This window comes from Phodopus roborovskii, unplaced genomic scaffold, assembly GCF_943737965.1.
Source record: "Phodopus roborovskii unplaced genomic scaffold, PHOROB, whole genome shotgun sequence".
Classification (NCBI taxonomy): domain Eukaryota; kingdom Metazoa; phylum Chordata; class Mammalia; order Rodentia; family Cricetidae; genus Phodopus; species Phodopus roborovskii.
In genome coordinates this window covers 1,133,955-1,147,917 of record NW_026126613.1, presented here as the reverse complement: position 1 = coordinate 1,147,917, position 13,963 = coordinate 1,133,955, and the positions used below count along the sequence as shown (strand labels likewise).

The 13,963-nt window shown below is 39.9% G+C and overlaps 1 protein-coding gene across 1 annotated transcript in view; it reads left to right on the top strand.

Moving 5' to 3' along the window:
- Utrn (utrophin) overlaps nt 1-13,963 on the top strand; it is a 456,941-nt gene that overhangs the window by 393,982 nt on the left and 48,996 nt on the right. The window contains exons 61-63 of the mRNA XM_051206176.1: nt 985-1,186; nt 7,483-7,568; nt 11,447-11,604. Of these exons, the coding sequence (XP_051062133.1) occupies nt 985-1,186; nt 7,483-7,568; nt 11,447-11,604 (446 nt within the window). The remainder of the gene's footprint in view (nt 1-984; nt 1,187-7,482; nt 7,569-11,446; nt 11,605-13,963) is intronic.

Genomic DNA, 13,963 nt, shown 5'->3' with positions numbered 1-13,963 from the left:
AAGATGGAAACAGATAAGTCAAGACAAGTGTTCTCCTAGCGTGTCTGCATCCATCCGAGTTACAGGTTGTCTGAAGGGCAAAGCAGCATGGGACCAGATGTGGACCAGTTTTGGTTGTTCAGGACAATTCTAACTTAATTCTCTTCAGGTAGTAGAGAGTTGTTAAGTTTCTATAAAACCTGGCGCTTTTTATTTGTTTGTTTGCTACATGTTTCTAACTATCATCCATGACGTTTTAACGTCACTATATACATTTGCACATACTCCTAAGGCATGATTAGTTTGAGGGTGGTATGAAGAACGGCTGGTTGAAGGCACGAGGTTATATTAGAACTAAGATTTGGGTGTGCTGTCATGACCGTAGGTAACAAAAATCGCTTTACGTTTCAAAGAGCTGGAATAAAGGATTTTTAATGTTTACAAAAACAAGAATGTTTGAGGGGATGATGGGGTGCCCTGATTTAGACATCATACAGTGTAGAGATGTGTTGAAACCATGGAGTCCCTCATTAATATGTGCGACTTTGTTGTTTCAATGAGTATCGCTTAAAAATCAATTTATAAAATGTAAAAAATAATTACCTAAAAGATAGATGGGAAGCAATAAGCAGACTGTCTTCTCGAGTTAAGATGAGGTGAACAGTGTAACAGTTTGAAATAGTACTAAAGACTTAGATCTTTCTATATTGAAAAGCACAAAGGAATCTAAAAACAGGAATGCCAAAAAAAAAAAAAGTTCAAAGATCAAAAAATAGGGAAAGCTCTAGAAGCCCCAGAGTTTAGATGGGAAAGTACAAAGGTAGATAGAAGAAGAAATGAAAGGTTGGGAGTGTTGTTTATTTTACTAACAACCAAATTTAACTGAGAAACATCAGCTTGTGGGCTGCACAATCCAGCTAAATGCTAGAGAATGGAATTGCTTTTGTTTCAGCGTTGTTACATAAGGCAATGACTGTCCCCAATTCTTTCTCTTCATGTGATTAGTGGATCTGTTAGAGCTGAATACAACAAATGAAGTTTTCAAGCAGCACAAGCTGAACCAAAATGACCAGCTCCTGAGTGTCCCTGACGTCATCAACTGTCTGACCACAACTTACGATGGGCTTGAACAATCGCATAAGGACCTGGTCAATGTCCCACTCTGTGTTGATATGTGCCTCAACTGGTTACTCAATGTCTACGACACGTAAGTTTGTAGTTTATCCATTAAGTGACTATAATGAGTGAAGCATGTTGATAATAAACTCGGCATCATCGTCATCATCTTTATCATCGTCATTATTGGGTGATGCTAGAGTTCTAATCCAAGAAAAGCTTGTACATGCTGGACAAACATTTCACCACTGAGTTGCATCCCAGGCCCGAGGTGATTTTTTTTTTTAATTGTATCTTCATGATCCTTTTCCCAATGGAAAGATTTGTTTAGAGTAAATGACTTTAGTTAGATCCTAGCTAATAGTAGAATAAGAAAGAACAGCCATATCACTTCTCAGTCTTTTGACTAAGACCAGGTGGAAGAACGCCTAACCTTTCTTTCATAACTTTGTTTTCCCATGACTGTCAAGGAAGGCTGTGGCAGAAGCATTCTTTGTCAAGAAGCTGCCAATTAAAATGATTTATTGGCTTATAAGAATCTCCATAATCTTTGTATGACAGTTTGAGAGTAATTTGTACAGCAATGAATAAGCCTCAATTTGTCTTTAAATTATAGGTTCATCGCCATTGTGGTTATGTTTACATAAGGTGCTTTTAATAATTGATGCTATAGGACATGTGTAATTGAACTATTTCTCACTGTATAAAAAGAGCACCCTCAGCTTCCCGCTCAGTTCACCCCACATTTCCATGACCCTTCTGATTTTGACAATGTATTTGTGCACTAATCAGTTGTGAAGATGTGCTGTGAGCTGGCATTTCAGCAATGTTGGGAATTATTCATTCTTCTGGTAGGGGGTTGGAGGATGCAAAGATCAAAGAAGGAAATGAAGACTGTTGCTTTTCTCCAAGATTCTCAAAGTTAGTTCTCTGAAAATTGCATGTGTCAGACTTCAACTTGAAGAGGAAGAGGATAGAGGATCATTCATAAATACACATGTTGAGCAGCCGAATGATTGCGTGTAAGAAAGAAATGATGATGCCAGCTTATTTTTGTTTACTCTGTTCATTAGAAAATTCCTTTATCTTTCAGTATTAATGAATACCATCAAGTTTTTAAAACAGGCTACGAAGGTAGTCATTGTGTGCTTGAGCACGCCTAAGGATAAGGCTCAGTCATTAGAAAGAACACAGGGCTGACTTCAATATGCTGCTGTCTGGTGTCTTTTTATATGTTGCTTTTTAAAACAAAGTTTTGATTCTCCTAGGGTACAATATTAATGTTTGCAGTATCTTATTAACTTTCTCAAATGTTGGAAAGCCTCAAAGGAGATCTCTTCTACAGTACATTCACCAAAAATAGCTGGCCATTTCAATGTTTTCTGTATATATAAATGGATTCACATCCCAGGAAGAAAGCTAAATTAGAACATAGGGTACTTCATCGGACCCTGTGAAGTAGCGTGGAGAAGAACATCTTGACCAAATTTTATGGAGAACACTCTTCCCCCTGGCAGTGTCTGGCTATGATGTTAGATTTCTAGGTTGCTGAAAGCAAAGGGATGCTCAAGAATCATTTTCTCATGTTTGTAATGGCCGAAAGACTGAGACCAATGTGTTGGCAGGGCTGATTTGTTTGTTGTTGTTTTCTCCAGAATCTCTCTCCTTGGCTCTTCACTGGCTCTCTTCTCTCTGTCATATACCTGACCTCTTTTCCTCCCGGCACACCAGGCACACCAGGCACACTACACTAGGGTCTGCTCTTTCAACTTCATTTTAAATGACTCCTTAAAGATGAGGTTGGTAAGAAAAGCAGTCTTCTGCGACACAAAGAGTTAGGACTTTGGTGTATGGAGTCAGAGGAACAGAGCTAAGCTCAACATGTACACCTAGGACGTTCCCCCTCTAGAGCAAAGGAGTAGTGCCACTTTGTTCGGACTCAGTGTGTGAAATGTGACTCATTTCTTGGAGTTAAACGTTGGCGTAATCCCACTTCTGATTGTTCGGTGTGAACACGTGGAAATGGTACACTGACACAGGTTTTTGGTTTGGTTTGGTTTGTTAACTTAAAGGCGATGCCTCCAATCGTATCATTGTTCAATTTTAATGGGAAAAAAAAAAAAAAAAAAAAAAAAAGCCTGCAAGCCTTAAGTTCCCTTTATGGCAGTGCAATATATCAATCTCCCTACTGGGTCAGATCGGTTCCCTTCAGGCTCACTTTCTATCTTGGAGTAAATGAATTAAGCCAAGGAAAAGTCAGTTACTGTGTAGGGTAGTAATCTCTGATGCCCAGAGCTGACAGCCTACGTTTCTCTACCACGTGTGGCTTATTCATTTGTCTAACGCCATTTGCAGCAATGGTACTCAGAGTTCATCTGATAAACTATAATTTAGTCCTTCCAGGGTAGGACTCCTAGACATTAGAGGATCTTAATTCTTTGGGCTTCAAAGTGATGCCTGTGTTCAGCTACTTTCTTACAGTTTTATGTAACAGATGTACTGTTCTTTAAGAAAATGTCTTAACATAGGTTGACTTTCAGCACGGGTGTTGGGGGGCGGGGGGAGAGACAGATGAGCAGAGTTTGTGAAAGCTGTTCATTGACTTAGGTGTTCTGTCATCATTCGTTATGTTAGTAACCCAACACCATCATAAATGGCTGATGGATGAAATCAGTTCACACAGGGGAAGGTTCACTTTGGATTATCTTGTGGGAGCTTTGAGCCCATGCCTGACTTGCCACTTGTTGTCGGTGAGTAACACAACCAGGTGGGACAGCTGAAGGCACAAAACTGGTCACTTGACCCAGAAGAGCAGTGAAGGGGACACACCTGCACACCTGTTATCTCTGAGGGGTGCCTCTCAGAGCCCTTCCACTCCACCCAAGCACTTAGAGTTTCTACTGCGTCCCGAGAGCACCACGCGGAAGACTAAGCCTTCACAGCACACGCCTTGGGGACCATTTCAGATCTAAGCCACATCGTTGTTGTGCATTTTCAACTACTTTATTTACTGTAGGATGGATGATGCAACCAGGACAGACCTTCTCAACAGCAACTTGAAACAATGAGTCATGCAGACAGAGGAGCTCAAAGACCTCTGAGCTTTCCATCCTGCCCTCTACTTAACTGATTGAAAACCTGACACAGAGGGAAGCCAGAGTTTATCTTTAACCACCTGTTACAAATTAATCATAGTTAGTGGACTAACTTGCAGATTTTATTTTCTAGGCGCATGGATATGCTCATCATATTGCTATAGCTAGGCCAAAACTAGGCCAGTCATACATACAAGTAAACTTTCGAGTTCCAGCATGCACCCGGATTCTCCTCATATTCTAAATTTCATGCTCTGGTTGTTATGTGTCTTGGCAATTGCTTAACTTCAGCATCTCAATTTCTCATCTGAAAAATTGAGGTAAAAATACCTGCATAGCTTACCAGGCAAAAGGTGAGTGTGAAGGGCAAATAAGCTAATATGTGTAGAAAGGGCTTTATAAACTGTAGCTCTCAAACTAATTCCAGTTATGGATTCATAGCCTGGCTCAGTCTTCATCTTCCCAGGTTAAAAAGTCAGAATTTCGCAATCTTCCTTCTAGATTTAATGGAAATCAAAACCGTTTAAATCATGCTTCAGAGAAATAATCTGCAACACTTGGTTCAGACAGTTTTTTTCTCTCTATGGAGAATATTAGCTCCATTTGTTATAGTAAGTCATATTTCCCCCCATCATTCTGAGATGAATATAATTTTAAAGGTACTTAACTTCGCAGTTAAACTAATTTCAGAAGTTACTTACAAAAACCGTCAGGGGGATGGAATAATTCGGTATTGGGCCAAACCGCTCACTCATGCATTTTATTAGCTCCCAGATGCATCTCCAGTTAGCTATCCTAGCTGCTTGACATCAGAACTGTCTATGGTGTGGTCCCATGTGTGCACAGATTGATCGGCAGTGGGCCAGAATAAGAACGTTCACCCCATCCTAAGTTTTGGAAGTGTTGTCTTTGCACCCATGCCCGTATCCCTTCGCTCAGTCTTTTGCCATGCCATCACATCTGACTGTAGACTTCTCTTTCTTAGTGGGAGGAGGGCAGCACTAGGGATTGAACCTAGAGCCTCCTCCATGCCAGGCAAGCACGCTCCAACTGCCAGCCTGGATTTTGACTTACTTATCAGCTGTGGGAAGCTGTGGGCTGCTCCAAGGGCTCACAAGAGCCTACCGACCACAGTGCCCCTTGTGCCTCAGTTTCCTCACAGAAGGGTTGATACTGTGTTTTCTGTAGCCACCCTCTTGTCTTCCCTCCCTAGCGAGTGTGTGAGTTTATTGAGTAAAAATCACGTCCCCCATTTTTTCTTGGTCCCTCAAGTTCATAGAACAATTCTGGGATCATAGATTCCAGTAAGCCTTTGTAGCTTCTGATGGTGGACTGGATAGATGATTGACTTGTCATCCTGATGATGTATCTCTCTTGTGTTTTCCCAGTAGACTGGCCATCCGGTTCTATTGACACCGTCCTTATCCCTTAAAAGACTGCTTTGTTCTTGTCCTCATCAGTGCACCGGCCCCGTAGGGCAATCATTCTATTTTCTACAAGTCAATTGAATGTTCAGAGCATAAACACTTTCCAACTCTTGAAAGGAAGAGAATAAACATTGTCTATTTCCTGGGATAATTTGGAAAAAAAAATTTTTTTTTAAACTGGCTGGTATTTCTTGTGACTAAGCTGGCCTAGAATTTGCATTTTTTAATTTGGTCCTCTGCCTCTTGGATGCTGAGAGTACAGCTGTTGCTACCACACTGAGCATGCTTTCTTTCTTCAAAGAGCATTTACATGTTTTGTGTCACGGTATATATGCAGACATTTGCTTGATCACTTTTCACTTGAGAATGGAAGAATATTAATTAGCATGAGTAGCAAAACCAGGAGCTGAGCTAATATAGCAATGAGATTCTTTCATATTACACCCACACGTTACAAATATTTGTTTTTAAAATACTATAGATTGCAAGTGTATTTATTAGTTACTTTTCTATTGCTGTTATAAAACACCATGACCAAGGCAGCTTATAGAAGCAGGGTTTATTTGGGCTTGTTGTTCCGGGGCACTAGAGTTCATAAGCATCATGGGAAAGTGGCAGGCATGACTACAGTATGGTGCCTGGAGCAGTAAGCAGAGCGGAAGTGATGGGAAACTCCAAGTCCACACTCCGTAACATACCTCCTTGACAGCAAGGCCACAACTCCTAAACCAACTCATACAGTCACCAAACTGGGACCATTCCCAATCAAACACCACAGCTCCTAAAACTCTCCAACAGCGCCACCAACAAGGGACCAATGTTAAATACTTACGGGAACATTTCTCATTAAAATGACAACACTCAATCTTATGTGTGTCCGTATAATAATGTGTACATTTGCTTACTGGTTTTAAGTGTGCTATATGTGTACCTTGAAAATTGCCCTGAGAAAATTTAGAGTGTGAACTTAAACTGAACGCACATGGATATTATGAGATAATAACTATAGCAATAAGACTTTTTTATTGGACTGTGAGTTGTTCCATTGCAAAGATCATCGTGTCTTATTAATTTTACAGTGCTTTTTCCCATCCAGTGTCTACCACCATGACCAGCTCTTGTTTAACAGCTTAATAATACTTTGATAGACAGTGGAATAAAGACAGTCTTGCTTTTACAGATAAAATAAATCTTACTTTTAGTCAACTCATAAGTGAAATTGAAATTGTGTCTCACTGGCTTAGTGTGAAAGTATTTCCTAGTGCTGATTAATTAATGCATTCCATTTTTAATTACAATTTTATGCTTTCCCAATGCAGATTTCACACCTGCCTATTTGAAATCATTCCCTGTAAAATTTGCAATAATTTACAGACTACATTGACAAAGATCAAATTAAGTGAGGACAACAAGTTTTAAAGTTTTACAAACACTGAATCTTCAATATATAATTTTCTACATAGGATTTTGATTTTTAATTTCTTAGCATTCTTCTCTTGCTATATAAAGGTGCATGCATACTCTGTATGGCTTTTTTGTATATATTGATTTTGCATTTATAATCAATGTATTTTATAAGTTTTTTTTAATGAGGTCATTTTGACTATATGCGTCTTTTGCATTGTTCGTGTGCTGTATGCTAGGTGTAAAAATGACTTTGGTGTATTTTTCTGGACTTGTTTAACGACCATTGTTATAAAACTATGTCTTGAGGTTGTGAAGTAGGTTTGACAACAATTATTAAAACTAAATAGAAAAGTTGTATCTTTAACTTGCTTTTATTTCGCAGTGGTTTATTCTCAAGAAAGAGACATTTAACGTACTGTATATAGTTTTATACGCCTAAACCTGTCTTATACTTGCAGGGGTCGGACTGGAAAAATCAGAGTACAGAGCCTGAAGATTGGACTGATGTCTCTGTCCAAAGGCCTCTTAGAAGAAAAGTACAGATGTACGTAAGGCCTTCTGTAGCATGGCGCTTCCCATAATAATATCCGTTCACTGAGGACTGGCTTTATCTGGTTTGCTGTAATGCCAGTTTCCAGTTTTGAAACCCTTATACATACATACATACATACACACACACACACATACCAGTTTGGGCAAACAGAATCATGTTTGTGTGACTGAGCTGTACATACATACACACACACACACACACGTACCAGTTTGGGCAAACAGAATCATGTTTGTGTGACTGAGCTGCTCATAATTATAGGTGACGTGACTTGATGGAGTAAGAACCATGAACAAATGTGTGTCTGTATCTCATTTAATTCTTAGAATATTCTCCCCATAAGGTAGGTTTCATAATTTCCATTTTTTTTTTTTTTTTCCTGAGCAAATGAATGCCAAAATACATCAAGAATCTAGTCTAGTCAAAGGCTGTAACCCATTAAAATGTTGGGCTGGAACTAGCAGCTTTTTTTTTTTTTTTTTTCCTGCCATGTGAACTTTTTTTAAGCCAGTGTGGATAGGTATGTTAGGGTCACATCTGTTCACCTGTCTTTTTTATGATTCCAAACCTCGTGTTCCCCTCTTTTTTTGTTTTTATGTTTAATGCTTAAAAAAGATAAAAGGTAAGGGAGACTAAAACTTTTACTAGCATTAATTCTAAATAGTTATATTTTGTAGTTTTTACATTATGAAATGATAAATGCTTCCAATTTTTATTGTAGTTGTTTATAGTCCTTCAGCAACCCAATATTGCCCCTCTAGCTCTCAACTACTGAAATATATCTTTGCATGCTCAAGAAAGGCCAACCTGCATTTACACCTCCCCCACTTGGTGACCAAGTGTGATTAGAAAGGTGCCTTGAGTATTTATAGCCAAAAGTTATGTTACTTCTGTTGCCTGGGCACCGGGCTGCATTTCAGAGGGCGAACGATGAAGCCAACAATTGCCGCATCGGAAGGAAGTCGAGATCATGTATTACAAGTTGCCAAAGATGGCAGTGATCAGATAAATGGTCACCATTCCCATGTGTCTCCAAACTCGTCACCATGGTAGCCCTCTTTTAGTTTAATTTGTCCATAGAAGATAAGTAACCTGTTACTGCCAAGCCCATTTCCAGATGACTTTGTGCAGATAAATCTGTGTATTTGGAGGAGAGGATGGAGGATAATTCATGAACAGGAAGACATCACAAGACAAAAGATGGGTATAAAAGAAGGAGTAGGAGTAAAGGAGTCTATTAATAGCTCAGTGGTCCAGCACATGCTAAGCATTCACAAGGCCCTGGGTCCCACCCCCCAGAATCAAGAAAGCAAACGTTACCCCCAAACGAAGGTATTTACTCATCATTTCTATGACTTACCCAAATTTTGTCCCTGTAAAACCATGCTGCATTCAAAGTCATGTACTTTTAGGGATAACTTTTAGATTGTTTGATTTTGAGTGCCAAGCCTAGGACCCCAAAGCATGATTTCCTTACATAATTTGGAAAAAATGTTAAGGAAAGAGATGTGGATTTGCATAGAGCATAAACTTGCTGTGGGATCAGGAGATACGAGTCTGTGATCCTGTTCACACAAGCCATGTAGAGAAAAGAAAAAAAAGGGGGGGGCTTACATAAAGTTTGGTTGGTGGCCCTTTGTTTAGGACTTCTGGAGTCTTCATCATTATCAGGTAAAGATAAGATTTCCAAAGCTGAGAACTTGGCATTCTGACATGATTGCGAAAGGAAAGAATAACTGAAAAATTAGTGTTCCAAAATTAGGAAAAGATTTTTTTTTTTTTTTTTTTTTTTTTTCCTTTCTAACCATCCATGATTCAGGGTTTTCAAATGCTTCTGGAAGACTGCTGGCTTCAAAAGTAACAGTTACATCATAGTGCTGAGCGGACACTAACGTGAGTGCACATTCAAGCTCAAGATTTGCATTTTCTGCAAAACAGCAGTAAATGCTCAGATTGGGCAGGGAAGCAGAAGGCCAAGAAGAAGGGAAGAATTGCAGGTTCCTACTATTTAATGTAAACCATGACTGGTGCCACTTTAGGACACAAATAAGAAATCTCTTGGTTTAAATCTTTCATCTAAGTCTTTACCTCAGTGTTGAGGCTCTGGGAATGTTCTGAGCTCCAGTTTTGCTTCTTATATTGAGATCCTTAGCAACTTTGATTCCACTCTTGAGTCTCCCAGTGTTGGAAGAACATCCTTTATTAGAATTAATATTCAAGGCAGATTGCTCTTCAGACTCAGTGGCCAGTTTCCATCTATATGGAAACAGGATTTGTGGTAGCTGAAGTCAGAAGTCTTCACCTCTCTGGTTCCTGTGGCTTGTGACTTAGTGAGAATGACCCTGGAGTAGATTCTGGCATTCCATGTCCCTTCTAGCTAATGGCCAAGCGCTTTCTGGCTTCAGCAGAAGCCCGTCACCAAGCATCTTTTTGGGGAGCCCTTTGCATCTCTCCTTGGTTGATTTATTCAAGTTTGTCTCTTGGTTGTTGTTTTTGTTTTTAATGAAACAACTTGGTGACACTCTGGCTTCTGTGAGTAGGCTCACCTTCGTAGTGGCATAACTGTCTCAAAGGAGGACAGTTGGGCAGATCTGATCTCTGTAAAGGCCATTGCACGTGAACATAGATGCACAATAATTGTCATTATAAGAATTCTGGGTCAATGTTTTTAGGCTACGGTAGTCTTTTTTTTTTTTTAATGATGAAACAATTGGAGTTCTAAGAAATCCTACGTCCACAAAAATTAAATTTATCTTAAATGAAGTTGCTTTCCCTCGTGTGCTTATAATTGAAGCCATATTTCATGATAATTACTGTGTCATATCATTCAGTTTGGAACTTCACTGTTGACACAGAGCTAGCATCCTCCCCATTGACAAGAGGAGAGTAACATTTTATATGCTACTCACTTATCAGATATTGTTGGAAAATTGTTTTGTAGAACCTCCTGTTTCCTCCTCTCCTGTCCTTAGCACCACATGAAGAGCGTTTAGATAGCATGTCTCTTGAACCATTAGACTTGAAAATGCCTCCCAAATGTGTCCATTTCTGTATCAGAGAGGGTTGTTTCTTTACTAGCTGTGTCTCCCTGTTAAAAAAGTAACGTCTGTTACCACATTCCCTTCTTGAATGGGAATCTTGTAATAAATGTGATCCTCGATATGTTACCATTAGTGGGGCCAAGATAAATATCCTAGGAAGAGAGATTTTATGTTGTTGACTTAAGAAACTCAAGAAACCAACCATTGTTTTGTTTTGTTTCAGCATAAGAAAGACAAAGGATGCAAACATTTTTTTAAGTCTTAAAATTGAAAAAATAATGTTTCATTACATAGAATAAAATTAAAATAGCTTATATAGCTAATAAATGCCTAAATTGCAAAACTAAACTTCCTTGTATTTTTTATATTTACAATATAGAGCACATATGAACATAGAGATACCTAAAAGAAGATGTAATATATGCTCATAGAGTGTCCACAAAAGTTGGCAAATACGGTATCCTTTATAAACTATTTCCTTTAGTACATCGCAAGGGAAGCTTTGTTTTTTCTCACTCTCTTTTTTTAAGAGGATATCTTACAAAGACCTTAAAACTAACCAATGTACGTTTATTTGTAGTATTTTAAAAGATACTCCTAATTATATGCATTGGCAAATATCATCAGAGTATTCCTAGACCCACATATTTCTGATGTCAGATAGCAGATTAAGAGCTTCCAAACTCAACAGAACCCTGAATTTGCCCCTCCACTTCTTTTTAAACTTGTTTTTAAGTTTACATAGTTCAACCCGTATCACCAAAGATAGGCTTTGACTAAGGTAACACTTTGAGCAGGTAGACAGTAATGTCTTGATCTCTCTCCTTGTAGGTCTCTTTAAGGAGGTGGCAGGGCCAACAGAGATGTGCGACCAGCGACAGCTTGGCCTGCTGCTTCACGATGCCATCCAGATCCCTAGGCAACTGGGGGAAGTAGCAGCCTTTGGGGGCAGTAACATTGAGCCCAGTGTTCGAAGCTGCTTCCAACAGGTAAGCATGCACACCAAAGGTGTGTGGGATGTGTTGAGAAAGGGACTTTAAAAAAAAAGATGTTTCCAGGTAGTGAATTAGGTTCATTGGACTAGAATCAAACAGCAGAGGCCTGGGGGTCCCAACCCTTTAAGTGGATGTTTTGTCTGTTAAGGCATGTTTGATTCAAAGAATGGAAAACCTAGATAGATGCATGTCTTTTTCATCCAATATAAATCAAAGTGCAGTGTCTGAGTCGCCGTGTCCCCCGGATGTGTCTTTATTTGCTGTCACCTTGTTCGCAGCTGTCCATCATACTTACTGCATTCCCTGATTACTGCCTGCACTCGTCCCAGGTCTAAATGTGTGTCCTGTTTGGGATGCTTCCCTTTTCTGTACACACGCTCTCTTCTCCCAGTGGTCTTTTCTTGTTGACCTAGCCCTTGAGTCCTCTGGATGCCTTCCTCAACCCCTGTCAGACATTCATGTCCTCGCCGTCTCCCTCCTCAGGCTCAGTATGACATCCTACTGAGTTGTGTAATTAGTTGTTTAGTGTTGCCTCTTCCTGGCACGCCTACACTTCCTGAAGACAGAAGCTGTACCTGTCCCATACCTTGTGATCAGTCATAGTCTGCTATAGCAGACTGGATGGCTTATAAAGAACAGGGATGTATTTCTCAGTCCTACAGCCTGAGAACCTGAAGACCAAGGTTCTAGATTTGACATGTGCTGAGCAAGGAATTCTGCCAGTGTGAGAGGGGCTAGCCCCATGCACTCCAGAAGAACATAAACATGTAATGGTTGCCTATCCCATCATAATACATTGAAAGTTATAATGTTTATAACTTTTAATACATGTTTGTTTATTGAATAAATGAAAATGCCTTAATGTTCTCTGTAGGACAGATCTTTGAAGATATGAAGGTATCATAAAAACTACTGTCTTTTTTTTAAAGAGTATACACACATACATAAAGAGTCATGGGCAAAGTTTTCAGTCATTTGCACTGCTAATTTTCATCTGGGCAAGAGCTGCAGCTTCTTTTTTATTTATTTATTTCTTATTAAGTTTATTATTATTATTATTATTATTATTATTATTATTATTATTATTTTTATTATTTTATTTTACATGTCGATCCCAGTTCCCTTTCCCTCCCTCCCTCCCTCCCTCTTACCCTCTCTGTCCCCTTACATGCACCCTGACCACTCTGCCCTCCCATCCCCCCACCCAAATTCCACATGTAGGGCAATGCCATCCAGGTGGGGTCATCTGTCAACTCATTTGAAGTAGGGACTAGGACTTCTCTCCTGTCTCTGGTTAAGGCAGTTATCCCTCCATGGGGGATGTGTCCGCAAGGTCCTTTTGTGCACCAGTAATACATCCTGGTTCCACTGTCTGGGGTCCCTTAGACTGCTCAGTCCTTCTGGCTGAGACCCATATTCAGGGGGCCTGAGTCAGTCCCATGCTGGATTCCCAGCTATCAGTCTGGGGGGCCCGTTAGCTCCTCCTTGTTCAGGTCAGCTGTCTCTATGTGTTTCTGCAACCTGGTCTTGCATCTGGATTCTAGTTCGACTCAGTGTTTAGGTATGGGTGTTTGCTTCTGTTTCCAACAGGTACTAGATGAGGGCTCCATGATGGTGGATAAGTTAGCTGTTGATCTCATTATCAGGGAAGGGCATTTATGGTAGCCTTTCCACTGGTGCTGAAATTGTTAGTTGGAGTCAGTCTTGTAGGTCTCTAGACACTTCTTTAGGTTCAGTTTTCTCTTCAAACCAATAATGGCTCCCTCTTTTATGTTCTCGTTCTCTCTCATTCTCATTCTCGTTCTCTCTCTCTCTCTCCTGTCTCCTATTCCTATTGACTCAATCTTCCTAGTTGCACGTGCTTTCCTCTCCTCCCCCTCTCTTTCTCCTAATTCTCTCTCCATTCACTGCCCCCCACCACTTCCCATGTGCTCTGGGGGACTTGTCCCTTCCCCCTTCTGTGAGGGACTTTATATGAATCTCTTAGAATCCTCCTTGTATCCTAGTTTCTCTGGCAGTGTGAATTATAGGCTGGTGATCCTTTGCTCTATGTCTAAAAATCCATAATGAGTGAGTACATACCATGTTCCTCTTTTTGTGACTGGGTTACCTCATTCAGGATGGTTTCTTCAAGTTCCATCCAGTTGCCTGCAAATTTCAAGATTCCATTGGGTTTTTTTTTTTCCACAGAGTAGTATTCCATTGTGTAGATGTGCCACATTTTCTTCATCCATTCTTCAGTTGATGGGCATCTAGGTTGCTTCCAGGTTACAAATAATGCTGCTATGAACAAAAACTGCCATCTTTTTCTTAAAGAGTATTCCCATATACACAAAGAGCCATGTGCAAAGTT